Here is a 25,987-nt window from a genome sequence, read left to right as displayed (position 1 = left end):
CTGACCTCGACCTTGATCGAGATATGGAGTCAGTTTCACGAACTTCAAAGTCACGATGCGCTCACTCTCCCGTCATGGCATACGCGTTCCTGCACCTGCATCTGCACCTGCACTGCATCTCTGCCCTGCTTCACCAGCACTACAGTACAGGAGCACATGTATGCCTGTCTAATAAACAGGGAAATAATGAGAGACATCTACTACAGCGTCCTACATCTGTAGATACTACTGTAGATGACCTGCGTTGTTCTGCACGCTGACCCCTGACCCTGATCTAAAGTTTACGAGACTACGTTTACCCGGGACGTAGTATGGCTGTGGTTTAGTTTTAGTCTTAGTCTTATGGAATAGTATTACGAGTTCATGCATGCAGAATAAGCACGCCAGCACCAGACTACAGCGGTGAATCCAATGGGGCGTGGGGAAGGGAGCACCGACCGGATGGATTTCGGGGACCTGCATAAGCGAGCTAGAGATGGAGGGCTCATGTGACTGACAAGGGTGCTATTGCTATAGTTACGGTAACTAGAGTTCTTCTAGAGAGAGTGCAGGAGAAGCGGGAAACGAACCAGGTGGATTGTTGTTGTATTGATGTACTAAGTTACTGCACGTTTACTTGCTGAAGAGAGGAGGTCTCTCTCTCATCGCATTTCTTGTCTTGTCTTGTCTGGTCTACTGTGCCTACTCATTCATAATTACTTCAAGTATACTCTGGCTTTATCTACGGAACACTCTGTGCCTGTGCCTGTACCAGTGCCGAGGACATCTATCTGTCTATCTATCTATCTATCTTTTTAGGTAGGCTGATGTACCGACCAACCTTGGAGATACCCGGTACACCATGCACTGTTTGTGGACGATGATCGACTCGAGTAGATTTGCAGGCCGAGGTATGTGGGCTATACTTCCGCGAGCTGGATCCAGACGGTGAGAAATGCTTGGCTTGTGTACGACGGATGTTGGAGATGGGCTTTCGGTTGCGGTTGCTGTGGATGCCACTGGATGGAGGAATCGAACCTCAAGTCGCGTAGTGTTCTCAAGAAAGTGTAATCGGTAGGAAACCTTGAAAGCCTGGTGGGTTGCTCCTTTGGGTTGTTTGCTATACTGCGGTGCAGGCATTGCCCTGAGTATAGTGATAGGTCTGATCGAGTATACTGTATTCCAAGTTGATGGTTTGAGTTTGGGAGACGGTTACACGAGAATAATAGCCGAGTATCTGTGCAACTGCATTGCCAATATATCGGGTTGTTAGTTCTGGGTGGTACAAGTCGCCTTGTAGTTATGCAATACGAGAAGTTTAAGAGATAGAAGAATATCTACAGATTCAACAGCAGTTCGTCAGATCGGGCCAGGAAGACCTTTTCCGTAGAGATAATTCTGGAGCACATACAGAGCACAGACATAGATGGTTTTCCATACAAGTACATACATGCATACCTGGTTGATCTTCGGCTATTCGTATCTAGTCAAGACTCAAGGCTTGGAGGGGTTAATCTCCCTTCATGTTCCTGTCCCTGTCCCTGAAGAGCTTAAATCCTTTTCACCGCTACATCTGTAGATCAGGAGGATGGAGAGCGGGGGCGCTTGGTGCCGCTAACGATCGCCGTCTTGAACTCAAAGTGAATAGGTAAGCGGGTATCGGCCTCTGTCTTGAGGAGCACAATTCGACAAGTCATTTACTAAGTTCTCAGAGAGCAAAAAGGAGTGCCCGCCTTTGCGTGCAGCATGGAGGATGCCGATGAACCTGCAGTACAGTACATCCAGACTCAGGATGCGGGGTACGTGCTGTAAGAGTGCGTACTCATGTGCATCAACCAAGGAACAACCCCCAACGTGAGAAGTCCATGCAATATTTGAACAAATCCAAGGAGGGGTTCTACCCCGCCTGAAAGTATACTCCGTCGGGACTTGTCTTGAAGTCGACGCCCCCCTCTTCAAGTTCAGGGGACCTTGGTTGCGTGAGTGAGCTAAAGTCTTTTAGGGAGGTAGGTTGTCACATCTATGCCGGAATCGGTAGTAAGTACAGTACGGGTTCACTAGGGAACCCACCCACCGAGTCAAACCGGATCCATAAATGATTAGATTTGATTTTCTCCTCCATTCTCCATAGCTCACGCCCACCAGTGGCAGTTGGTGATCGCTGCACTCGTTGGTTTAGTCTAGACTAGCCCAACCTAAGTGATAGTCGAGTCAAATCGGGTTGAGATAGCGTGGTGGGCTGTAGCGTGGGATAGTTAGCGGTTATTCAGGGTGGTTGCTAATAAATGCCGAAAGTTTAAGGGAGGTATCAGATTGACTCATCTACGGAGTTCTTTCTTTTCGGTATACCGTCCATTGCATTGTGCTGCACTCTGGTTAAATGTGATAGGATTGTGTCATGATATGGTCACTTGATGCTGGATCTTGGAAATCATTGAAAGTTCAATCAAACTCAAGGGTAAAGCGGTAAAGCGGATAGATGCAGGGAAAAGCTGGAGGTCAGTCTCACGTCACGTTTACATCGTGGGTGCATGGGTTGGGGTGCACTGCATAAGTCAAGGTTATCCCTTGCTTGGGGAGGTTGCCTTGCCTTGTGTTGTCTTATCTTAGGTTGAGTTTGAGGGGTTGAACTCTATGGGCCGAGCCTTGAGTATCGAGAGTTAGAGGTCTCAGGAAAAGAGTTGCGGTTACGGTTACGGCTACGGGCGGGTAGATTAGATTGGGTTATGGCTGGAATTTGGGAGGGTTTGAGTTGTGATAGGCATGGAATGTGCGAGGAGGCGACGGAGTTCCTTGCTAATATACAGAGGTTGTATGCTACGCGGGTAACTCGGGTCTCTGGGCATTACACGAGTAGAATGGAGGTTGTATACAGGTGCTACAAAGCATCTCCGAAGAATGCGTCGGAAATTGATGTCCGAAAGATTATGATATTTGTCCTAATATCTTCAAGACAACGGCCCAGAGTACGAAGTCATGACTCAGAGATCACGCGCACCCCTGGAACAACGTGGGAAGATGACAGCAGAACGCACAATGTAAATGAAGTGTCAGAAAACAGAAGCCCGAAATGCCCGTGATACCGCTCCTTGCATGACTCGATGCCCGATGAACTCCTCGCTAATAAGATTAAAACCCAGTAAGAAAACAGAAAATGAAACACGTTCGAAAAGAAGAGCCGGCCTGACGGTGCCGTGGAATGATAAAATGATGACAAAGGAAACGCCATGCGTGGCATGGTGATCGAATGATGATAACGTTATTCGTTGAGTATGCGGTGTAGCAAAGCAAGGGGTGAGGTATGTGGAAGGAAATGGCGGTTAAGGAGAAACGGCGGCGTACTCCGTGCCGAAGAAGAGAAGATCATTAGGGTATACAGCTGAAAAATGCGGAAAATGGAAGAAAGGAAAAGCATTGCCGGGGAATGCTCATTCGACGAAACGCCGGCGTCCTCGTAGTTCATCGCGGCTGAGGAGGCGTCGGAGCCGAGACACGAATCGGCTTTTGGTGGCTTCTAGATTCAATGTTAGTTGTGTCTAGGACAGGTCATATCGGGCGAGAAGAGGCAAAATGAACAAGTCACAAGGGAGCAAACGTGGAATGTGGAATGTGGACGAACTTACCACTGTACCTGCGTAGAGATCGTTTCGAGTAATGTTCCGGGAGTGACCGTGGTGATGAAACGATTTCCGTCCAGTATGAGATATCTTGATAGCCGGTAAAGTTTTTCGGCGCCGACCACGGGCTTTCTTCATGCGATTGTAGTTGGAGAGCGACAACGTGAGGGTATAGATCTCCAAGTGGGTAGAGGAGCTCGTCGGACGGCCGCACCCTGTTGATGTCGAGACTCTGGCTTGTCTGGATATTGTTAGACGAGCACTCAGTAGTTGTTAGGAGAGACTCACATAAGGTTCGTAGTTGGATTTGTAGCTCATTGTGACGGCTAAGGTTGGAGCAAGGGTAAGGCACGTTGTTAAGGTCTTGTAAATCTCTTGTAGATAATGATCGATGGTGGAAGAGAAACCTTGAAGGTCTTATATCCCAAGGAAATGGTGGTGAGCAGAGTGGAGATGTCCAGCGCATGGCATGGTGAGACTTAAGAGACCCCAGGGTCTCAGATGCCTGCAGCATCAGCTCATTTCTTTTTCTTCTTCGTCTTACTCGAGGTCATTCTAGCGTCACTGGACAGATCGTGATTGGAGCACGATCGTACCGATGAGTGTGGAGGATCGGACATCGGGCTGATGATTTGAATTGTGCGCAGGGCATGATTTCATCGCAGTTGGGAAGCAGGCCAATAACGAGGCCCAAGTGCCTGCGCTAGTCAATTAACCTCCAGCTGTCTCGCTAATCATAACTAGTGCCAAAGGATGCCAAATTGGAGGTGTCCACTTGTTGGTATGGATTCGGAGGGGTTCGGTCTGTCTCCAACAACTCAGGCACGCGTGTTACTTGCAGTCTTGCAGATTGACTTGGAGCCACTCCTTACTACTACTTGGCCTGCAGACTGCAACCTGCAGTGTCGTTGCGGTCAGCATGTCGGGCTACGTTAGACTCTTGGGGGCTCCACAGTCCACGCTTGCAGGGGATTGCTTGCTTAGGGGCCGCCTGCCAGTGCCAGCCAGCCCGGGGTGACCGACAGACCGACAAATGATCTGCCTTTTTATCGCTGCAACATACTTTCTATCCCTTGCGTCTCTGACAAAAAAGCCTGGGCTTTCGTCCACGTTTTCCTGTACAGAGTACCATGGGTGACTGCCATGATAACGATGTGGATGTGGGTGTAAATGTGGATGTCGAGCACGTAACGTCCCCCTCTTTTGCTTGTCAATTCAAAATTGTTACCCACCCAACTTGGCAGCTTGGACATCCTGCTACTGCTAGTCTAGGTTGGACCGCCTCACGTCAACGAGTAAACCCCGTGGATCAGGCTGATGGATATGTCACCATCCTCAGAGTCTGAGAATTCTAGCACCAGACTAGAATAGCATTCGCGAGCATTTTGAAAGAAGAGCTGTCACAAACAATCTTCTTGTCGACTATTGATTATTTTGGCACGGAAAGCCCCAGCCATGGTCCCTAATGACGCCGGCTCGCAAAGGCCTTTTTTTCCAAGGCGCCCCAAAGCAGATTGACATTCCTTCATTCTCAATACTCCGTATCTTCAGCGTTAGAGCCATGTTAACCAAAAGAGCAATGTGGCAAACCGCGTGAGATCGAGGTCGAGTCCAGACTATTCCACGACTACTGCGAGAAGGAGCGAGGAATGTGAGCTTGGGCCTCACTGCGACTCGAGACTCTGTCATTCATGCCCAAAGAAGGATGCGCTAGCCGAGGTTCCAAATCCCCTGCCTTGGATCAAGGACAAGGACAGGCTCCGACAGAGCAAGACCAAAGACCATTGTCACTGGGAGTGGGCGGCCACCAGCGGGAGGTGTCCAGGTTCTCGGGATCACGCAAACACAACTAAAAGCAAATAGTCTCTGGTCAGTGCTCGAGCTGTTCCTAATGAGGAAAAGGTAACGACAGCGACCCTACGCCTTATGGTCAAGCGCCTCAACAAGTCAACCGGGTGATCGGCCTGATGCCTTAGGCAGTACTGCACCAGCCCCATGCGGCACAGCCACACATGCAATATCGCCTACCCCGAGGCTCCGCCACGGCCCCACGCACCGCCGCTTCCCTGTCTCTGTGGCTGGAGCAATCCGTGGCTTGAGACCGGCTCTCAATAGGAGCATTAGAGTCTCTGAGATAGCTTCAGATCCTTTGCTCCCGTGCTCCACTACCGCGGCGGAACCGGCATATACCTTACTGAGACGGCTCTTACACCATCGATCGGCCTCGTCTTGGTTTTGCTTTCTTTTTCTGTTTCGGCAGGATTCGACTCGTGCTTCGGAATGACCGTGCTGCTCTTGCTGCTTGCAGCGTGGGGAAATGGCAAGTGCCCAGGAGTCACGGCTATAAGGAGGGCTGCCTGCCCTCCTTGCCACTGTCACTGTCGCTCACTACTCACTACTTAGCCTCCGAGCTTTCTCTAGAGATATACTTCTTCCAAGCTATTTCTACCTTTCTACCTTGAAACTCTACTTGGGCCTCATTGACCCTGACCAACCCCTCATATATGCCAAACAGCAATGAGCCTGAGCGTTCAGGGCTTTGGAAATCGAGTCTCTCCGCTTATGGATATGCGCGATCCCTCTTTCGACGTCGCAGTACCCTTTCGTTCCGCAAGTAAGATATTCTCTTCCTCAAAGCCCGCTTCTAAATCCCTTGTGTGAGACCCCTGTCTAAACCGCCTACCCCACAGAGCCCATTAATCTAGAAGCTGAATACGCATTGGGTAGGCTCGAGCCTTTGCATTCGTCGCCAATGGATCAATCATCTCCTGAAGTTCAAAACAATGACTCGCGCCCAAGTAAGCCAGTCTTGAGCGCACATCCCCATGAAGTGCGTTTACTCGACTGGTTCCCGCGGTACAAAGCCTGCATGGAGCACTTTGTTGGCCGCGCTCAATACTCCAATGCTGTACAGTCTCTTGCAGCCTATATCAACATCCGTCTGCCCTGCCAGCAATCAAGCAACTCTCCCGCTGGCCAGGGCTCGTGCCATGTTTCACTGCGCCACTACATACGACGCCTCATTGTAACGGGATATGACAGACCCTCGATCTTTCAAGAATTCTTTGGAAGTGACTGGGCTGGTGGTATCGGCGACATTTGGCAGCAGGAAAGACTGAACTACTTGTTCACGGCAAAGAGCAACGGTTGGGCAGCGACAAAGGCCGCTTACGACATCCTTCCCGATGAGCACCTTCCGTTCATGCATCCTCTCCACGATGCTACTGAGGAGGAACTCAGTACAGCTGAGAAAGGATGGAGTGAATGGCTTGCGATGGAAGATTGGATGGTGGGGTCGCGCAGCCCATGGGAACCTGAATAGAGAGGGGCGGGTTACGAATTGATGATTCTATGAAAATCGACCCTATTTATTTTACTCTTTTCTTTTTTCTGTACCTGGATAGTTCAGCTGTCTGTTATGTTTCGGCTGTTTTAAGATAATATTAGCGAGGAATTCAACTATACAATCTTTCTCTGCGTGGACATTGGTGGAGCGCAGTGAAACTGCTCCGTATAGTACTCCGTATAGGGCGGCCCCCAACCAAAGCTACACTATTGAATCAACTAGATTAGGTGGATAAATACTTTTTGACGTGTATCAACTGTCAAAAAATCCTACCAACGACCAAGAAAAGCAACAACAAATCGTTGGGACCGGATATGCGGATGATCTCCATGCCATGTTTGCACAGCCACATCGGTCTCCCCGAGCCCTACGGAGTATGCAGGGAGTCAGGGACAATCATTTCATTTTCCACATGGAGCATTTACAGAAGTGCGATCTATAGCATCATGCTTAGAAATCCAGCTCCATCATCATCATCATCATCATCATCATCATCATCATCTATTTTTGTTTCTGATTCTCACCACGCGTCATGCCGTCTCAAGTCCCTGTTCAATTCAGGGGAAATCTACGCTAGCTATCTAGCCCACTCCAGCCAGCCACCATTTGTACTCGATTCTCTCTCTCCATAGCAACCGATTCGCCCTGAACGCCGAAAACCCCTGCCCTTCCTCCCGTCCGTCCCGCTGTCATGGGTTCAGCTCCAGAAGCCAAGTTGATCTGTCAACTTCTTTAATTTATCCTCGCACTCCGGAGTCCCACGGACCATCAGTCTCAGCCATTTCCCGGCTACGGCTGGAGGCTTGTGCGATGTCATTGTCCACGTGCCCAGGTAGTGATACTGTGATACAGTGTACGGAGCACAGGGGCTAGAGCATGATCTTCTTAATTTATCCAGCCTGTCGGGTCGCCATCTCCACCCCGATGAGACAAGGCAAGAAGGATTCTTTGAAGTGGGAGTACGGAGTATCGAGATAGGTAAATCCTGGATCTACTAACTCTGAGGATCATGATCATCGCCATGCCGTGCCATCATGCCATGTGTCATGGCTGCCAGAGCCATCCCGCTTGTGCCCTTTACCCCTTTCTGGCACTGACAGCCAGCCTCAGTGGGGCGCTTGTTTTCTCTGTTCCAGGTTCTCGGGTTTGGGGGCTCGAGCTTCAGCTTCAGCTCTCTATGACTCTATCTCATACCCACTCTAGTACCGTTCTACTTTCTAGTCTAAGTCCAGCCAGGATTATGAACCCCGTCCAACTTCGCTGCAGCTAGGCTTCAGGCGGCCCTATGGGTTATATGAAGTGCGAGTTGAAGCAGGGGTCATGTTCGGTCTCCTCTTTTGATTTTGAATGAGCTAGCTCATCCCAATCCCTGGCGGTAGGGCTCATGACATCTTTTGCTGCTGTTTTGGCTCTTGGAGCTAAATATCCGACAGGGTTTCAATTTAGACCGGATGATCTTGCTGGGCCTGGTGGGCGTTTTTCGCCCTGGTCAGGCTACGAAGCTAGAGAGGTAGAACATTGGGGCGGCTTATTGGGCTTGCCCCCTTCGTCGTTGGTGATGCTCGTTATTTTCCATGTTTAGCTGATGTCCCGTGATAACTGCGAGGGGGATTTGTCTATGACGTTTTCTTCTCGTTCTGGGTGTTGTTTGCTTTATACCTAAGTTGGTAGTAGGTAGGCACTGTTTCTACTTTGAACGGAGTGGCAATTGAAGACCTTGAGACGGGGACTATCTATCGGAGTATCGCTGGGACTGTTACCTTTCGTGGTTGAGATGTCCAGAAATATATACTCCGTAGGTTCGTATAGCGCGTACTGGGGAAAGTAAACAATTGGACCTTTTCTTGTACCTTATCGAGTGTAACTGAGTCTTCTTGTAGCTCAAAATGCTTGTATGTAGTAGACAGCATAATAACAGGTTTGAGGTAGAATGAACATCCCATCCTGCCCTGCTGGAGTGATCCTAGGAGTGATCGACCCCGAGGTCGGCCAATGAGTCATACCAAAACGGCTAGCGCGCTCATGCGCACTCAATGATTCATTTTCGATTTATCGCCAACAACAAACCTTCCCAACAACACTGAACAATCCTAAATTTCGTGCCAATTACCCCCAGCCTCTCTTCAATTGCATCAAAATGAGCGGTTCCAAAGCTGTCGCAGAGAACATGCTGTGGGGAGGTCGCTTCACCCGTCAGTACCACCCTCAATGCCTCCCGCCGAACAACGCAAGCTAACACTCATCTATTACACAGAGGGCCTCGACCCCCTCATGGTCCAATACAACCAGTCTCTCCCATACGATCGCATCCTCTGGAGCCAAGACATTGCGGGCTCAATTGCTTTCGCCCGCGCGAACACAAAATCCGGCATCCTCACCGAGCACGAGTTCTCCGAGATCGAGCGCGGCTTCAAGCAGATCGCCGAGGAATGGCGCAGCAACAGCTTCGTTGTCAAGGAGAACGACGAGGACATCCACACTGCCAACGAGCGCCGCCTCTCAGAGATCATCGGCAAGGATATCGGCGGAAAACTACACACTGGCCGATCTCGCAACGAGCAGATCGCTACCGACATGCGTTTGTGGCTGCGGGATGAGCTCCGCAAGCTGGATAGCTTCCTCTGCGATCTTGTTAAGGTCTCGATTGCCCGCGCCGAGTCGGAGATCGATTACCTCATGCCTGGGTACACCCATCTCCAGAAGGCCCAGCCTGTGCGCTGGAGCCACTGGCTCTTGTCTCACGCGACTGCCTTTGCGGACGAGCTGAAGCGGTTGCGGGAGGTTACGAAGCGCGTGAACCGCTCGCCGTTGGGCACTGGTGCCCTTGCTGGAAACCCCTTCCAGATCGACCGTGAGGCTATGGCCAAGGAGCTGGGCTTCGAGGGTCTGCTCTACAACTCGATGAACGCTGTTGGTGACCGTGACTTCGCCATGGAGACCATGCAGTGGGGTAGCTCGTTCATGCTCAAGATTTCTCGCTGGGCCGAGGACTTGATCATCTACTCTAGTCTGGAGTTCGGCTTTGTCCGTCTGTCGGACGCCTACTCGACCGGATCATCATTGATGCCTCAGAAGAAGAACGCAGGTCAGTCATCTTCCATCTTCCATCCCATACCGGAATCCATCTACTAACTAAAAACAGACAGTCTCGAGCTCCTCCGCGGCAAAGCCGGCCGTGCCTTCGGCCACATGGCCGGCCTAATGTGCACAATCAAGGGTCTCCCCACAACATACAACAAAGACCTGCAAGAGAGCGTCGAGCCCCTCCTCGACCACATCAAGACCGTCGGCGACAGCATCCAAATCGCCACGGGCGTCCTCTCAACCCTCACCACCATCCCGGAGAAAATGGTCGCGGCGCTCGCCCCCGAAATGCTCGCCACCGAGTTCGCAGACTACCTCGTCCGCAAGGGCGTGCCCTTTCGCGAGGGCCACCATATCTCCGGCCGCGTTGTGCAGTTGGCTGAACAGCACAACGTGCCCATGGACCAGCTGTCGCTCGAGCAGCTCAAGGGCATCGACTCCCGATTCGGCGACGATATCCAGGAGTGTCTGGACTATGAGCGCGCGGTGGAGCTGAAGGATGCGATTGGTGGGTGCAGCAAGCGGGCGGTGCTGGAGCAGACGAGTGTGCTTAAGAGCATTCTGTGATTGTAATGTATTTTATTCCACTTTGGAGGAAGATGGATTGGATTGTGTTGGATTGGTTTTTTTTGGACTTGGAAAAGGGAACTAACTAAAATATTGTATGGTCGTGGAGCGGTGCTCAGAGCTATCTTCTGTGATATATGATTTAATACATAGACTTTTCGGTTGGCATTCTCTCCTGGTGACTATCTAAACTAGAAGACATGGTGTTGTGTAGTGTCGTGTACATCAAGGCTCCAGGCCCTTGGCAGGCTATCTAAGATGCAATGCAATGCAGAACAGAGCAAACAATGCCACAATCGGGACAAAACAAAGGAGACATGCATCTAGCACGCTGGGTAGGTAGTAAAGGAACGAAGCAAAGTGGAAACCTTGGAAGAGCGAGGGGAGTTCCTTCCAAGGAAGGTTAGATGGGTAGGTACACCGGCCTGCGGTGAGTGTTTCAAGCTTCTTCTCTCTCGTCTTCCCACCTCACCTCACCTCAACACAAAAGTCACCAGAGACCCAATTCGACTTCATCCTCTTGCGACCGATATGTTGTTGAGATATCAGTCTCTTCCCGAACTCGAGGATATCGCGGAGACTGAGGTCAGATATGAGACGACACACGGCTGGTTTATGTATATGCGTATACACATACACATACAGCCTTTGTAACGATCTCACGAAGACGCCTGCAGAACGGTGCAACATCCTACATCACCCTCACCCCCCCATACAGTGATACAGTTATGCCAACACCCTACTAATGTCAAACGACCTCCCCTCACGACTTCCTCCGAAACCTCTCCTTGACCATCTCCTTAACCAGCGACCTCCTCCCACTCTCACTCCTCAGACTCGCTGGCTTGGATTCAACCGGCGAGCCAGGATCATAGTTCATGAAACTCATCGCGTGCGCCAGGCCCGCACCCTCGCTAGCAGGAAAGCCAGTAAAGTTCGCAGACAGAACTGCCCCGTCAGACGTGACGATTGACGTTGACGGGCCCGCTGAACGCGCTAGTTGCTTCTGCTGTTTCTGGCGCAGGCGCTCGAGGAAGGGGATGTTGATTGGGTTCCGGGTTGGGCTTGGAGGGAGTTCTTGACGGCGGAGCCAGAAACCGGTGTCTGGGAGTTCGGGGGCGAGGGGGTGGATTGGAGTTGGGGCTGGTGGGAGGGTTTTGGTTTTGATGTCGGTTTTGGTAAGGGGGGCAGCGAGGGGCTGTTTGAAGTCGATGGGGGTGGGCATGGTTAGGGCTGTGAGGCTGAGGTCGAGGTTTGGCTCGTTCCGGAAGGCTGGATGAACGGCTGCTGGGTAACTGGGGATTGTTGGCGTGGGACAGTCAGTCGTCAGGCTTGGGAAGGGGACTGTTCTCGAGTCGGGGCTTATATTTGGTCGTGAGGTATGAGGTGAGGTGATTTCGTGGGCTTGGAGGGGGGAGATGACGGGTGACGGGTCTTCTGCTGTGCTTGTGGGTGGTTGCAAAACTGGTACTGCGCTTCCGATAGCAGTAGAGGGTGGCCGAGTCTGTGCTGGAGTCGTGCTAGGTATGCTGCCTGCCTCGAGCTTTGACTGCTCAAGCTCCATTCGAGGGCATCGCCAGCGGAGCAGCTTGAACCGACTACCTCGCTTTCGCTTCCTGCGAAGCAGCACGAATGCAATGGCTATAATGACCAGCAAGAAGATAATGCCGCCAACAACACCCCCAATCAGTGCCGTGTTGTTTTGCTTTTCAGAAGGCGCTGCGGTATCAGGTAATGCAGTGGGTGAAGTATCAAGGGCTTCGGACGAGGTGGAAGGAGGGGTACTCGTCTGTATAGATGCCATAGAGCTGACATTCGTACTAGAAACGTCTATATCCCTGCTCGTCGTCGTCGATGGCTCGGTCGCCTTTGTGGTCGTCACCGTAGCCCTGATGGTTGTCACCGTTCCTGTGGCCGTCGCAGTCCGTGTCGTCGTCGAAGTCGCTCGTGAGGTCGTCGTCATCGTAACCGTCGCAGTCTCACCATCACTCGAAGTCGCCAGCTCATTACTATTCTTATCCGGACACACTCCCGTCGTACATGGATCAACCGAACAACAACCCCGAAATGGACCCTTCGTACAGACATACCACTGCGTATTAGCCGAGCACGTACTCTGGCGGATCATGATCCGAGCCATGAGAAATGAAGTCTAATGAAAACAGTCAAATCAAACATAAGAGAGGTTCAAGGAGCGTTGTAATGCATGAGACCAGCTCAGGGTTCGAGTATAGAGACAGAACGCAAAAAAGAGCAGAGACGAAGGGACAAGAGAAAAGAAGGGGAATACGGTCCTCCCAACGGAGGAGAGGTCAAGAGTGAAGTTCGGAATTATGAGACCATCTCTCACGGCCCAAGACCTCAATAACCAAATCCATGGATGGCGTCTGATGGCTCGTCCCTAAGTGTATCACGAGCGGCATCATTCTTTCAAAGTATTTTCGGTGCTGGTAACCGTGGTGTCGAAGAGCGTGGCTTCTCATCTCTTTGTACTAGGTGCTCTGGCCAGTACGACGAGACAAGACTCGATAAAGATTCTGGAACAAGATCTGAGACACGAGGACCTCGTGGCTTTTTTATCAAGTCTCTTTCCTAACAATAGCATGAGGCTGCGCGGGGGCTTCCTCTTTGTCTACTACAAAGAAGGATCGTTTCACCAGCTCGGGATGCAGCAGCTATATGCTGTCCACCAGCAACTCAGCTCGATCACGAGCAAACCTATTTCGAGCAAATGAGCAAAGGTATGTATGTGATCTATCTCATCGAGAACTCAGGCAAAGAAAAACTCCGGTTGTATAAGCTAACAGATGGCTATCAAAAAAGGAAATAGGAACATGAGTACTCCCAACTCATCGCCTAGAGGGTAAAAAAATAACAATGGATATACACATATGAAGACAAAGGGAAATCAATCACATCAACAGGGTCGAATTTTCATGACGCTCTTTTTTCCTTCTCAGAAGGCCTCCAATCCCGGTTCTCCAAGGGAAAAAATGAGAAACTGAGTCCAGAACGTTCGGTGGGTGGGGGAACGCTCTGAGTCTTGATAGAGTGGGCGCTTAGTAGGTACGCTGGAAGGGAGGGACGGGCTTGCACTCGGCCTCGTCGAGGGTTGTGTCGACGACGCCGCGGTAGCCGAGCTCGACCTTGCCGTGGGGGGTCTTTTGCCATGTGAGGGTGTGCTTCATCCAGTTCTCGTCGTCACGGTCGGGGTAGTCCTCACGGGCGTGGGCGCCACGGGACTCCTTGCGGTTGGAGGCGGCAACGGCGGTTTGGGCGCTACAGCTCGTTAGTCATATGTTTTGGAGAGTTCTTTACGGAAAGATACTTACGCGCAAGTCAGCAGGTTACGGAGTTCGAGGGTCTCGACGAGATCGGAGTTCCAGATCATGCTGCGGTCCTTGGTGCCAACCTGGTCGAAGAGCTGGTCAACAGCGGTGATCTTCTCAACACCCTCGTCCAAGCTCTCTTGCGTACGGAAGACAGAGACGTCAGTCTGCATGGTCTTCTGCATGGCGTTGCGGATGTCGAAGGTGGACTTGGGGCCCTCGGCGGTGCGGACGAAGTCGAGGTCCTTGATGGACTGGGCACCGGCGTCGGAGGCGAGCTCGGCGTGGGGCTTGCCGGGGGAGGCGATCTCGCGGACACGGTGGGAGACGGCACGGCCGAAGACGACAAGATCGAGAAGGGAGTTGGCTCCGAGACGGTTGGCACCGTGGACGGAGACACAGGCGGCTTCACCGCAGGCGTACAGACCGGGGACGACCTTGTCGTTGCCGGACTCGTCGACGGTCAGGACTTCACCAGTGAACTTGGTGGGGATACCACCCATGTTGTAGTGGACGGTGGGCAAGACGGGGATGGGCTGCTTGGTGACATCGACACCGGCGAAAATGGAGGCGGTCTCGGAGATACCGGGGAGACGCTCGTGGAGCAGCTCAGCGGGCAAGTGGCTCAATTGCAGGTAGATGTGGTCCTTCTCGGGACCGACACCACGGCCCTCACGGATCTCCATGGTCATGGAACGGGAGACGACATCACGAGAAGCAAGATCCTTGGCGGTAGGGGCGTAACGCTCCATGAAACGCTCACCCTCGGAGTTGAGCAGGTAACCACCCTCACCACGAGAACCCTCAGTGATCAGACATCCGGCACCGTAGATACCAGTGGGGTGGAACTGGACGAACTCCAGATCTTGGTTAGGAAGACCAGCACGGGCAACCATGGCCATACCGTCACCGGTACAGGTGTGGGCGGAGGTACAGCTGAAGTAGGCACGTCCGTATCCACCGGTAGCGAGAACGGTGTGGTGGGCCTTGAAGCGGTGCAGGGTTCCGTCCTCCTGGTTGTAGGCGATGATACCGCGGCACTCGCCGTTCTCCATCAGCAGGTCCATGGCGAAGTACTCGATGAAGTAGTTCGTGTTGTGGCGCAGAGACTGTCCGTAGAGTGTGTGCAGAAGAGCGTGGCCGGTACGATCGGCGACGGCGCAGCAACGGTAGGCCTGTCCTCCTTTACCGAATTCCTTTGACTGACCACCGAAAGCACGCTGGTAGATGAGACCGTCCTCGGTACGGGAGAAGGGGCAACCGTAGCCCTCGAGCTCGCGAACACTGGCAGGGGCCTCGCGGGTCATGTAGTGAATAGCATCCTGGTCACCAAGCCAATCGGAACCCTTCACGGTATCGTACATGTGCCATCTCCAGTCATCGGGGTGCATGCTGTTGGGTTGTTAGCGCGATCCATCGTCACGTTATAATTAGGCCGACATACTTTCCAAGAGCGGCATTGATACCACCCTGAGCGGCAACAGTGTGAGATCGCGTAGGGAAGAGCTTCGAGACACAGGCAGTGTTGAAACCAGCTTCCGCAAGACCGAAGGCGGCACGCAGACCAGCGCCACCAGCTCCGACAACGACGGCATCGTACTCGTGGTCCTGTACACAATTAGAACCAACCCTCATCTAGCCCCATCCCCTCCAATTGCTTACAATGACCGGGTATTTATCAGAGATGTATCCATCAGCGGCCCTAGCGCGCAGAGGGTTGCTACCGAAAATGCGGGCTGCGCAAGGGCGGATTAGCAATAGGCGAAACCGCAATTCGCTCGGAGACTTGAATGCGTACCTGCAGGTCGAGAAGAAGAAAACAGACGTCTCTGATCCCTCAAAGCACGGGAGATCTATACCACAAAACCCAATCAGTACCAAGCCCGTCACAACCTCGGATCAATTCACGACGTAGCAACGAACCTTTGAGGCGGGAGCTAAGCTCCGCAAGCCCAGGGAGCTCATGATGACAGACCACACGAGTAGAAAGAAAGGAACCCTCAAAGCCCGTAGTATAACAAGCAAAACCGAGAAGAAAGAGGGGAGAGGAGGTCAAGCAAGCGCAGCAAAGGAAGTGCAGTCGAGCGTTGCAAAGCTACCAACACTTTTGCTTGGTTCCGCGAAGAGCGGATGTCCGGCTGACATAATCATGTCTTCACTTGCCGACGGGGAGGACCGGGGCCGAGACGGCCAATCAGCGCTTGCGTAGTGGTAATCACCTCGGGCAGCCGGGTGGGTGTGATTGGCTCTATACCTGCGAGGCACGTGGCCGGTGTTCTTTTATCCCGGTTATAGAGCGAGATTCCGGAGGCTACAGTGGGAGTATGGGGTTGGGCTGGGGTTTATGGAGATAATCTTGGTATGTAGTAGTTCTTGTATACATATTCTTGAGATTAATGTATCAACTGTCATCCTAAGGTTGTGGATGTTTAATTGAGGATGCCGTTGCCGTTGGTTTTGATATGCCGAGATGAGCCGTTGACGGTAGTCATGTGATATTCGGAAGATGGGAGCCGAATTACAACATGAATCGGCATACAGATATCAGCACCTACGCCTGGAGAAACATATTAAATCATCGTGCACTGATCTAGCTAAATTGATCATACACATCCAGCCCATGCTATGTAATCCCAAAATGCAATCGACAGAACGCCAACAGCAAATCTAGTTATACTGCATGTACGTCGCCGTCGAGTTGAACTTCAGGTTACCCTTGATCACCTTGTCCACAGCCGCCAAGAAGTCCTTCTCCGTGGCGACCTTCCGCCTTGCGCGGATGGCGAACATACCGGCTTCTGTCGCGACACTCCGGAGTTCTGCACCGGTTGCGTTGGGGCAGAGTCGGGAAATGAGCTCCCATCGAATATCGCGCTCCACAGACATACTCTTAGCGTGGATGCGGAGAATGTTGGCACGGCCTTCAACGTCAGGAAGAGAGAATTCAATCTTGCGGTCGATACGGCCGGGACGCATCAGGGCGGGATCTAGGGTTGACGGTCGGTTGGTGGCGAACATGACTTTGATGTTTCCTCGAGCGTCGAAACCATCAAGCTGTGTGATAAGTTCCAACATGGTACGCTGGACTTCGTTGTCTCCTCCAGCACCGTCATCAAAACGGGCTCCACCGACGGCATCGATTTCATCGAAGAAGATGATGCAGGCTTTCTTGGTTCGGGCCATCTCGAAAAGCTCGCGGACCATCCGGGCTCCCTCTCCGACGTACTTCTGGACAAGCTCGCTACCAATGACACGAATGAATGTGGCGTCTGTTCGGTTGGCGACGGCTCGCGCGCAAAGAGTCTTTCCGGTACCTGGGGGGCCGTAGAGTAGGGCACCCTTGGGAGGGTCGATACCGAGGTTGACGAAACGCTCGGGTGACAGTAGTGGCATCTCGACGACTTCTCGTAGCTTCTCAATTTGTTCCTTGCAGCCTCCAACATCTCCGTATGTAACATCGGGTTTATCTTCGACTGTCATCATCGTAACGCTGGGGTCGATCTTGGGTGGGAGCGGGAGCATAATCTGATACTTGTTTCGGTCGACACTAGCTTTCAGTCAGTATTGTTCGTGGAAAAACAAGGGACCAGCATACCCAACTCTCATGCCTTCTTCGATATCTGTCGGACTCACGCGCTCGCCTAGGTTGACGACGAACTTGGCGATCTGCTTGACGTTGATGACATATTTGCTCTTGTCTTGGTCCTTCTCATCCTGGATAATCTTTGTGCAGCGAGCCACTTGTAGAGGCTGCTCCTCTGCCATGCGTTGCCTGTCCGCGGCAACATCCCATAGATGTGGAGGTGCGAGACCAGTATCGGATTCCTAAGCACGTCAGCCCTGCCTTCGGCGTATGGTATTGGGGTCGCGGTACTTTAACGCCAATCTTCTCGTTAACACTCGCTTGTCGTTCCTTGATCTGTTTCTCTAGCTTTTTTAATGCGTTCGCGTACGGAGCGGCGCCGTAGGTCTTGAGTACTGCAATGTCCCTGCGCTTCGTCAGCAACCGGCGTCACATCGGGGCAGCCACGGCAGCGGAAAAGAAAGGGTATGAAGACGACATACTCATCTGTAAGAGGAGTAATCTTCTTCTCCGGCTCTTCGTCATCGGCAAAGTTCTTCTTGTACTTCTCCCAGTTCGCTCCCGTGGCGGAAGGCATGATGAGAGGTTGTGGCTAGGCGGCGGTGGACGGAGAGGGGGAATCGTAGAAGAAGGAGTAGACAAGGTTCGACACAGAGTATGGTTGCAGAGAGGTGAGTATTGAGATATTAGATGGAAAGGGAGTGGGTGGTGAGGTCGAGGTGATGTGGTTGAGAGCTGTTCCGTCCATCGCTCCCAGCTTGAGCTGTTGACGCTAGTGGCCGCCAAGCCCCAGAAGCAACACCGCCCAAACCCGCAGCCTGGAAGAATTTCGAGAGCCGCTCTGGACCAGTCTTGATTTCCTGCTCACAACCCATCTTCTTTTTTTGTTTACTAGACTACGGTGCTTGCATCTTAGTCTCTTACATCATGGCAACCGCAGCTCCCCAAGCTGCTCCCACCAGCACCTCCTTCAAGGTTCGTCGTTGCGGAGGGGAATTTGCTGTGGGCCGAATCTGATATCTTGCAGGACAAGGAGAAGCCTATGGCCGTGCGGACATCTAACATTCTTGCTGCTAGAGGTATGGTCCTTCGCAAATACTATATATAGTTTGTTCCTAACAAGTACAGCTGTCGCCGATGCTATCAGAACGGTATGCGTGCAATGGGATTGTGAGGATGAGGGGCTAACTCGCTATAGTCACTGGGACCCAGGGGCATGGACAAGATGGTAAGCTTTGCCTGTTTCTCTATCATATTGACCCTTCTGACGCTTTTATAGATCCAAACCCCCAAGGGAAACACCATTATCGTACGGATACCTCGTCATCTTACCCTCCGAAGCACGACTAACCACCCCGCAGACCAATGACGGAAATACAATGTTGAGGGATATGAGCGTTATGCACCCTGCCGCCCGAATGCTCGTCGACCTGAGTGCCGCTCAAGATGTTGAAGCTGGAGATGGAACAACTTCAGTGGTTGTGATTGCCGGAAGCTTGCTCGGTGCCGCTGAGCGTCTGCTCTCTAAGGGTATTCACCCCACCGTGATTTCCGAGGCCTTCCAGAGAGCCGCTGCTGCTGCTGTCGAGATCCTCCACAACATGTCTCGCCCGATCAATCTGATGGACCGATCTACCTTGCTCCAAGCGGCGTCTACTTCCCTCTCTTCCAAGATCGTCTCCCAGCACTCCAGCCTTCTAGGACCTATGGCGGTGGACTCGGTGTTGAAGGTCGTCGACCCCAAGACAGCAGAGAACGTCGATCTCAGGAATATCCGGATTGTGAAGAAGGTCGGGGGAACCATTGAGGACAGCGAGATGGTTGATGGCCTGGTCCTCAACCAGGGTGTTATCAAGAGCAGCGGTGGCCCTACACGAATTGAGAAGGCTCGGATAGGTCTGATTCAGTTCCAGCTCAGCCCGCCCAAGCCTGATGTACGTCCAGCCAATGGTGTTGCAATTTGCAAACAGCTAACATGCATAACAGATGGAAAACCAGATTGTCGTGAACGACTACCGCCAGATGGACAAGATCCTGAAAGAGGAGCGTCAATATCTGCTCAACATGGTCAAGAAGATCCAGAAGACAAAGTGCAATGTCCTTCTGATTCAGAAGTCCATTCTACGTGACGCCGTTAACGACCTTTCTCTCCACTTCCTTTCCCGACTCAAGATTCTCGCCATCAAGGATATCGAGCGTGACGAGGTCGAATTCTTGTGCAAGAGCTTGGGCTGCAAGCCCGTCGCCAACGTCGACTCCTTCACAGAAGACAAGCTCGGCACAGCCGACCTGGTTGAGGAGGTCCAGGCGTCCGGCGCTCGCTACGTGAAGATCACCGGCATCAAGGCCCCCGCCACTGTTGGCAACCAGACCGTCTCCATCGTCGCCCGTGGCGCCAACAGCCTCATTCTCGACGAGGCCGAGCGCTCTCTGCACGATGCTCTGTGCGTCATCCGCTGCTTGGTGAAGAAGCGCGCCCTCATTGCCGGTGGTGGTGCTCCCGAAATCGAAGTCGCCCACACCCTCGCAATGCGCGCGCGTGAGCTCACCGGCACAGAGTCCATCTGCTGGAAGGCCTTTGCCGACGCCATGGAAGTCATCCCTACCACCCTCGCTGAAAATGCCGGTCTCAACTCCATCAAGGTTGTCACAGATCTCCGACACCGCCACGCCCAGGGCCAGCACAACGCTGGAGTCAGCATCCGCAGCGGAGGCGTGAAGGATGATATCACGGAGGAGAACATTCTCCAGCCCCTACTGGTCAGCACCAGCGCGATTGAACTCGCTGCCGAGACCGTGAAGATGATTATGAGGATTGACGACATCGCCCTGTCGAGGTAATATACATGACAAGTGGAATCAAATAGAAAAGTGAACATGTTATGTGACACATAGTAATACTCTAAAATACTCTTTTATATCTATGAACGATGTTTGTATACTTTGAGAGGCAGTCGACGAAAAGAAACACCTACACTTCCCTTGCTGGTATGTCTGCCACTCACGGGCACTCACCCTATCTTCATGTAGCTTCCATGAGAGACGTTCCTACCTATACATCTAGGATAACTAAAGGCCGCTCCTTCCTTGACTGCATATAGCACGATCGTTCCTTCCAATAATCGAAATTAAACGCGCCTTCCAAATCCCAAACCCTCAGTCGCGCCTTCCCCAACTTCTGTACCTGCAGGTCGCTCTTTACGCAAGTAAAACCGTACCTTCCTCACCTGCACCTTCCCTCTAGTCTCTCCGCTTTCAACCCACGTTCCTCCCCTATCGTTTATTAGTAGTGTAACCGGTGCAAATTGGGTGGACGTCACCCCCCACCTTGTACTCCGGTACCTATCTCGAAATCTTTCTTCTTTGTATCTTCCACACCGTCCATGGGTGCTTTTCTATTCTACTAAGAGGGCTGTAGATGGTCTCTGTCTTTGGATAGGCAACCTTGTTGATAGCCTGGTTGTAGCTGTGGTCTGCAGGTGGGTGGCGTTTTTACTTTTTCCCTTTAGTACAGTGGATGGATTTGTCTTAAAGTTGCGGGTTTGGGTGTCCCTGTGCAACGACGCAGAGAAGAGAAGAGAAGATGCCTCAGGCCGGGGGCGATTTGGCTCTACCCTACTTAGCTATAAGTTTGTTGGACTCTAGCTATAGTTGTTTAGAGCTGGTGCGTAAGATAGAGTATGGCTGGGGATGCAGGAGGTATTTGTTGTATGGAACGTAGATCCATGCATGCTACTGGCTAACTTGAATTCGGTCTTATTCATTCGTTCGAGGCATGGCATGGCATGGTAGGTATACTCCGCAACACCAGTCCACGACTCTGTCAATGAATGCCCTGTTTGGATGATCATACTATGCACGCCGTACTGTGAATTTTTCTAGGTTTGTGTACATTTTGAGATAACTAGTTGTATGTTGAATTTAGGTTCATATATGAGGTCACAGCTAGGATAATAAGCAATCATCGCCGTGAATGTGAAATAACCGCCAGGCAAGCGGGTGGTTGATGGTTTGTTAAAGGCCGATTGAGGTGGATTCTTAGAGCGCAGAAAGCTTGAGGTGCAAACATCGAGTCTAGAAGACCCAGTTGAGATATTTCCATTATTGACATAGAAACTGGATATGAAAGGGTGTCGAGTTGTCATGGTCGTTCTTGGTTGGGGTGCAGTTGTAGAGGAAACTCCCCATTGCCGCAGAAGAACTAACTTATGCTGCAGGAGAATAATGTACGAGGGAGTAAGGAAGTATCTACTGTATGCATGCAGCGTACTGTCATAGATTGACGCGTTACAGAGTAAACTACTCGAGCAAGATCTCACAGAGAAAGACGTTGATTAAATAACAGGCCACGGCGCTGTGTATACAAGAAGTTTTGCACAAATGGGTTCAATCAAACATTCGCCAAGGAAGAAAGTCGTAACACATTGATCAAGATGTTCCACCGCCAGGGTTTCGGTCCTAATCACGGAAAGTGACGAGATTAGAGACCGCCAGGGCCAGGGTTCATCCCGTACGTGTTCATGTCATTGTAGACGTCGAGGAAAAAGCTAGCGGAATCATCCTGAAACTGAGGCTGCTGCTCGCCAAAGTTCATACCCTGTGTCTGCATGGCAAAGTCCCCATAGTTACCAAAGTCATTGAACATGTTGGAAGCGTTGAAGTCTGGAAATTCCATGTCTCCAGGGGCAAACAACAAGCCATCAGTGGCTTTCATCTCCGGAAAGATATCCTGAATAGAGAATGCTGGTTGTTGATCTGGTGCCATATCAAAAGGCTCCGAGGGCGAGTTGATTGTTCCTGTTGTAGGAGTGATAGCATCGACAGTCCCTGTCACTGGGGTGGCCATTCCAGCCAAGGGATGTTGGAAGGCGTTGAATGAAAACTCGGGCGTCTCAGGGGTAGCGCCAAGGTCCCAACCAAGAGACTCTTGTTTGAAGTCAGGAGCTTCGGAAGGAGGTGTCATGCTCCAGCCGGAAAGTTCCTGCTTGGGGTGAACCGAAGCACTGCTGGAGGGCGAAGGGCTCTGTTGTGTTGAGGCACGTTTGTTCCTGCCGTTGTTTTTGGAGCGCTGGTATACCCAGCCGTGTGTCTTCTCCATGTGCTGCTTGCAGTTGCTCTCACGCTTGGACTTGTATGAGCAACCCTCGAACTCGCATGAGTACAAACGAGGGGCATCCGAGTGCTTGTCATTGTAGTGGCGTTCGGCCTCTTTCTCAGTGGCCCAGCCTTTGGTGTGGTACTTGCAGGAAGCGACGGGGCACTTGAAGGGGCGAGTGTGAGACTTCTCGTGCTTTGTCAGGTCGCAAGGTCGAGCAAAGACCTTGTCACAGTCCTTGCATTTTTTGTTGATGTTCATAGGTGGGGCATTCTTCTTGCGACGGGCCATCGAGCGTTGAGCACCTTCATCGGCGGAAGCAGCGCTGAGGGTTCGCTTCATTGAAGGGATGGAGCACTCGTCATAAGGCTTGCCGGTGCGCAGAGAGATGGCCTCACCATCTTGCTGAACGACCATCTCGAGGGGACGTCCAGTCTTGGAAAGTCCGCCCTCGATAACGAGTTCAGGAGCTCTATTGAGTTTTGTTAGTCCTGAAGGTAGAGTCGGGTGACGAGTGCGTTCATACTTCTTTCCCTCGTTTTCGTGCTTCTTTTGCCATTCATCACGAATCCTCTTGAAACGGGTAACCTGCTCCAAAAGGTCGACGAAGTAACCGTTGTTGTACTGCTTGTCGGTCGGCAAGCACAGGTCCCTACCGTTCAGGGAAGAGACAGTCTGGCCAAGGCACAAGATAGTGTGCTGGCAGAACCGCACATAGGCGGCATCGTTGGTCTTGACTTCCTGTAAAAGAGAGTCAGTATTGAGTCGGGCATAAAGCGTACGTAAATAACATACAGGTGCGAGTGAAAACACCGTCTTCTCGAGGTCACGCAGGCAGGAGATGCGCTCATCATCGATCTGCTGACGGATGTTCTCGAGAATGGGGTGGAAAGGCTTGAGCCCCTCGTTCTCAATAAGGGGACCAAGAATGTGCTTTTCAATCTCGTCGCGACCGCTGGAGCTGAGCTTGTGCTTCTGAGCATCTTCAGCTTCCAGGGTGCTGATGGAACGAGTGATGGCTGATTGAGAGCGGGCAGGAACCATGGTGCTGCCACGAGAAAGTTGTCCTGCTTTCACTGAGAAGTTGTTAGCGATTGCAAAGGCAACAGCAAACGGCCACGACCATGTACCTTTGTTAGATGACACAGACTGCCTGCTGCTGATAGAAGTTCCTAGACCGCTATCAGAGGCATGACAGTGCACTCTCTGAGCCTTCCGAGACTGTTCCTTGGGCATGGGGCTGGGTTGGCGCGAACGCGGTTCAACCGAGCCCTCTTTCCGTGCTTGTGAATTGAGGTGAAGCTGGAGAAAACCCTTGGGGACGGGAAGGTCGTCGTTGTCTTCCGGGGTGGAGGGCGTGGACGAGTTCAGGTCAAGGCGGTCCAAGATTTCGGCCATGCGCTGCTGTCCAGCGGCGATAGCTTCCAAAGCACCAGGGCATGTGGGAGAGCGGCGAGGTAGCAAAGGTACAGCGAGGTCACGGTCGGCAGAACGTAAAATAGACGGATTGAAAGTTTCACCTTTGCGAAGGCGGAGGCGGGAGGGTGCTGAAGGCGTTTGCTCGTCGGATGGTACGAGTGAAGGCCGAGCAGCCCTGCAAGGCCGGCGCCTCGGGTGGGCTCTTATAGACTCAAAGTCCTGTGCTGAACTCATTGTGGATGAGGCTAAGATCTCCGAAAGGGCGTTAGCAAGGTCAAGCGGGCACATCGATGCACAGAGATGACTCACTGATGTATGACCGGATCCAAGAAGGGAAGCTTCTGGTCGAATGAAGGCGGGTGATGCAGCCAGTGATAATTGGCGTCTGTCGTCTTAAGTATTAGACTGGGACGACAAAAGACGGAAGGTATTTCGAATTATAGATTGGAGATCGAAAAGTCGTTTGAGCACATACGGAATCAATGGCTAGTGTCGCTCAAGATGTTGATGGGACAACAGCAACAACAGTAAGCCCAGAGGAGCGTAAAGGGAAGAGGTGGGGAGTCTGGGCCAGGCTGGGTATTGATAGAATATAAGAACGGCTGGAACCTAGCAAGGGTCGAGGGCACAGTTCAAACGACGCCGAAAAGAATGGAAATGGAAATAAAGATGGAGACTTGGGGGAGAGGAGGTGAGGTGGATGGGACGATGAGATCAGGACGGAGGTCTTTCTTGATGATGAGGCTGAGCAGCGAACTCTCACTGCTGCCTGATAGACGAATCCCACTAGTCTGGATTGGGGAAAGGCTGTGGTCTGGCTGGTGGGGTTGATTGGATGCGTGGATTTAGGGGTATTCCGTTCAGGGGTAATCTCATTACACCAGCTTTGGCCCAGTCGGAGCGTTCTTTCCGTGTATTTTACCATCAATGACGAATCCTTACGCGGATACGCAGTCCCGCCGACTGCCGCACGTTTTTTTTTGCCCCGTCGGGGTCTGAAAATAGAATACCACCCTTTCCGCCGATCTCCTCTCCCTTCATCATTCATGGCTGTGTTCAACAGCCCAGGTCTTCTCTATATTATACTCTCCATTGCCAGACATCACGGATTGCCACGCAAGATGCCAGAAAGCATTGTTGGTATCGTACAAAACGCCCTGAGACAGGCTTGGACAGGCTGTGGCACGCTGACAATCGACGTCAGCGCCTCAGCCGGGGCCAACATCCAACAAAATCGATAACACCAGCAATCCATCATTGGCCGACTCGGAGCCCGCTAGCCGTGTTCCTCCGCCAGATCGAGTGGTCGTTTCGTGACCCTTCTTTGTCCTGAGTCCCTTGGCGAGAACCAGCCTGCAAGCTGCCAACAAGCCTCCATCAATTGATGACGGCTGCAGTCACGCAGTGGCACAAACATGTCTATTGTCTTCAGCATCTGACCGTTGAGCCGCAAGCATTGGTATTATTTTCGGCGCAATTAACCCACGAAGCCCTTTCTTCGCGAGTTCAGCTATAAGAACACCCAAGGCGTAGCAACACAGCTTCCATCTTCTCGAGTCAGCTTCGGCTTGCATCAAGAAGCAGGTCAGAGGAACGATGCCGCTTGGTCCGTTAGTGAACTTTCGTATCTTGCTCCACTGATTTACAGATGATAAGAAATCAGGAGCAGCTTTGTGAGCGCCATCTCTTGGCTGAAGCTAACAATTCCCATTCTGGAGCCCGGGAAACGTACGCATAACAACATTGTTCCCAAAATACGATCCTGCTCGCCATCTGCGTTCACCGTCTGTAGCGCAGCGTCCCATGTGCACTTCAAGCAAGCCCTAAGGTGGCTGGTAAGAGCCAGGGTGTACGAATCATCGACGTAAAGCATTGGCGCGCATTAGTGCAATCATCTCAGACCCGGCGCAATAACGCATCTTCGAACGTTGATGATTATTAAAAATCAAGTCCAGCAATTAGGACTTG

At 51.9% G+C, this 25,987-nt stretch overlaps 11 protein-coding genes across 11 annotated transcripts; 4 read left to right on the top strand and 7 right to left on the bottom strand.

Moving 5' to 3' along the window:
• Positions 1-2,893: 2,893 nt before the first annotated feature.
• Positions 2,894-3,837, bottom strand: BJY04DRAFT_186124 (uncharacterized protein). The gene has a single exon (XM_073710849.1). The coding sequence runs from the start codon at positions 3,215-3,217 to the stop codon at positions 2,954-2,956; it is 264 nt and encodes an 87-aa protein (XP_073572635.1). The 5' UTR covers positions 3,218-3,837; the 3' UTR covers positions 2,894-2,953.
• BJY04DRAFT_216910 (uncharacterized protein) lies at positions 3,408-3,914 on the bottom strand (the record flags this gene model as incomplete). Its single annotated transcript, XM_073715882.1, has 3 exons — positions 3,408-3,493; positions 3,603-3,837; positions 3,885-3,914. The coding sequence occupies 3 exons, from the start codon at positions 3,912-3,914 to the stop codon at positions 3,408-3,410; spliced, it is 351 nt and encodes a 116-aa protein (XP_073572634.1).
• Positions 3,915-4,980: 1,066 nt separating this feature from the next.
• Positions 4,981-5,426, bottom strand: BJY04DRAFT_35446 (uncharacterized protein). The gene has a single exon (XM_073720197.1). It carries the CDS (start codon positions 5,283-5,285, stop codon positions 5,019-5,021), a length of 267 nt encoding a protein of 88 aa, XP_073572633.1. The 5' UTR covers positions 5,286-5,426; the 3' UTR covers positions 4,981-5,018.
• A 291-nt stretch (positions 5,427-5,717) lies between these two features.
• On the top strand, positions 5,718-7,076 carry BJY04DRAFT_35442 (uncharacterized protein). The gene is made up of 2 exons (XM_073720196.1): positions 5,718-6,210; positions 6,287-7,076. Exons 1-2 carry the CDS (start codon positions 6,114-6,116, stop codon positions 6,916-6,918), a joined length of 729 nt encoding a protein of 242 aa, XP_073572632.1. The 5' UTR covers positions 5,718-6,113; the 3' UTR covers positions 6,919-7,076.
• A 466-nt stretch (positions 7,077-7,542) lies between these two features.
• Positions 7,543-8,853, top strand: BJY04DRAFT_186120 (uncharacterized protein). The gene has a single exon (XM_073710848.1). It carries the CDS (start codon positions 7,952-7,954, stop codon positions 8,210-8,212), a length of 261 nt encoding a protein of 86 aa, XP_073572631.1. The 5' UTR covers positions 7,543-7,951; the 3' UTR covers positions 8,213-8,853.
• A 159-nt stretch (positions 8,854-9,012) lies between these two features.
• BJY04DRAFT_186119 (argininosuccinate lyase ARG4) lies at positions 9,013-10,757 on the top strand. Its single transcript, XM_073710847.1, has 3 exons — positions 9,013-9,134; positions 9,197-10,027; positions 10,085-10,757. The coding sequence occupies exons 1-3, from the start codon at positions 9,080-9,082 to the stop codon at positions 10,591-10,593; spliced, it is 1,395 nt and encodes a 464-aa protein (XP_073572630.1). The 5' UTR covers positions 9,013-9,079; the 3' UTR covers positions 10,594-10,757.
• Positions 10,758-11,356: 599 nt separating this feature from the next.
• On the bottom strand, positions 11,357-12,556 carry BJY04DRAFT_216907 (uncharacterized protein; the record flags this gene model as incomplete). The annotated part of the gene is made up of 1 exon (XM_073715881.1): positions 11,357-12,556. One exon carries the CDS (start codon positions 12,554-12,556, stop codon positions 11,357-11,359), a length of 1,200 nt encoding a protein of 399 aa, XP_073572629.1.
• A 605-nt stretch (positions 12,557-13,161) lies between these two features.
• On the bottom strand, positions 13,162-16,034 carry BJY04DRAFT_186113 (succinate dehydrogenase [ubiquinone] flavoprotein subunit). Its single transcript, XM_073710846.1, has 6 exons — positions 15,846-16,034; positions 15,721-15,775; positions 15,585-15,658; positions 15,367-15,530; positions 13,926-15,314; positions 13,162-13,872 (listed from the first exon to the last, which is right to left on the bottom strand). Exons 1-6 carry the CDS (start codon positions 15,885-15,887, stop codon positions 13,653-13,655), a joined length of 1,944 nt encoding a protein of 647 aa, XP_073572628.1. The 5' UTR covers positions 15,888-16,034; the 3' UTR covers positions 13,162-13,652.
• A 222-nt stretch (positions 16,035-16,256) lies between these two features.
• rpt1 (proteasome regulatory particle base subunit RPT1) lies at positions 16,257-18,285 on the bottom strand. Its single transcript, XM_073710845.1, has 4 exons — positions 17,988-18,285; positions 17,797-17,911; positions 17,518-17,747; positions 16,257-17,469 (listed from the first exon to the last, which is right to left on the bottom strand). The coding sequence occupies exons 1-4, from the start codon at positions 18,080-18,082 to the stop codon at positions 16,590-16,592; spliced, it is 1,320 nt and encodes a 439-aa protein (XP_073572627.1). The 5' UTR covers positions 18,083-18,285; the 3' UTR covers positions 16,257-16,589.
• A 30-nt stretch (positions 18,286-18,315) lies between these two features.
• On the top strand, positions 18,316-20,522 carry BJY04DRAFT_186108 (chaperonin-containing T-complex subunit CCT4). The gene is made up of 7 exons (XM_073710844.1): positions 18,316-18,480; positions 18,533-18,584; positions 18,634-18,656; positions 18,704-18,733; positions 18,785-18,814; positions 18,867-19,439; positions 19,492-20,522. The coding sequence occupies exons 1-7, from the start codon at positions 18,433-18,435 to the stop codon at positions 20,344-20,346; spliced, it is 1,611 nt and encodes a 536-aa protein (XP_073572626.1). The 5' UTR covers positions 18,316-18,432; the 3' UTR covers positions 20,347-20,522.
• An 893-nt stretch (positions 20,523-21,415) lies between these two features.
• Positions 21,416-24,992, bottom strand: ace1 (putative C2H2 transcription factor (Ace1)). Its single transcript, XM_073710843.1, has 6 exons — positions 24,495-24,992; positions 24,329-24,404; positions 23,731-24,271; positions 23,396-23,676; positions 23,127-23,341; positions 21,416-23,072 (listed from the first exon to the last, which is right to left on the bottom strand). The coding sequence occupies exons 3-6, from the start codon at positions 24,251-24,253 to the stop codon at positions 21,986-21,988; spliced, it is 2,106 nt and encodes a 701-aa protein (XP_073572625.1). The 5' UTR covers positions 24,254-24,271; positions 24,329-24,404; positions 24,495-24,992; the 3' UTR covers positions 21,416-21,985.
• Between the last annotated feature and the right edge of the window lie 995 nt (positions 24,993-25,987).

The sequence above is a fragment of the Aspergillus karnatakaensis genome, assembly GCF_047715665.1.
Source record: "Aspergillus karnatakaensis strain CBS 102800 unplaced genomic scaffold BJY04scaffold_17, whole genome shotgun sequence".
NCBI lineage: Eukaryota > Fungi > Ascomycota > Eurotiomycetes > Eurotiales > Aspergillaceae > Aspergillus > Aspergillus karnatakaensis.
The sequence above is the reverse complement of the archived record's forward strand: the minus strand, read 5'-3'. Positions and strand labels throughout refer to the sequence as shown.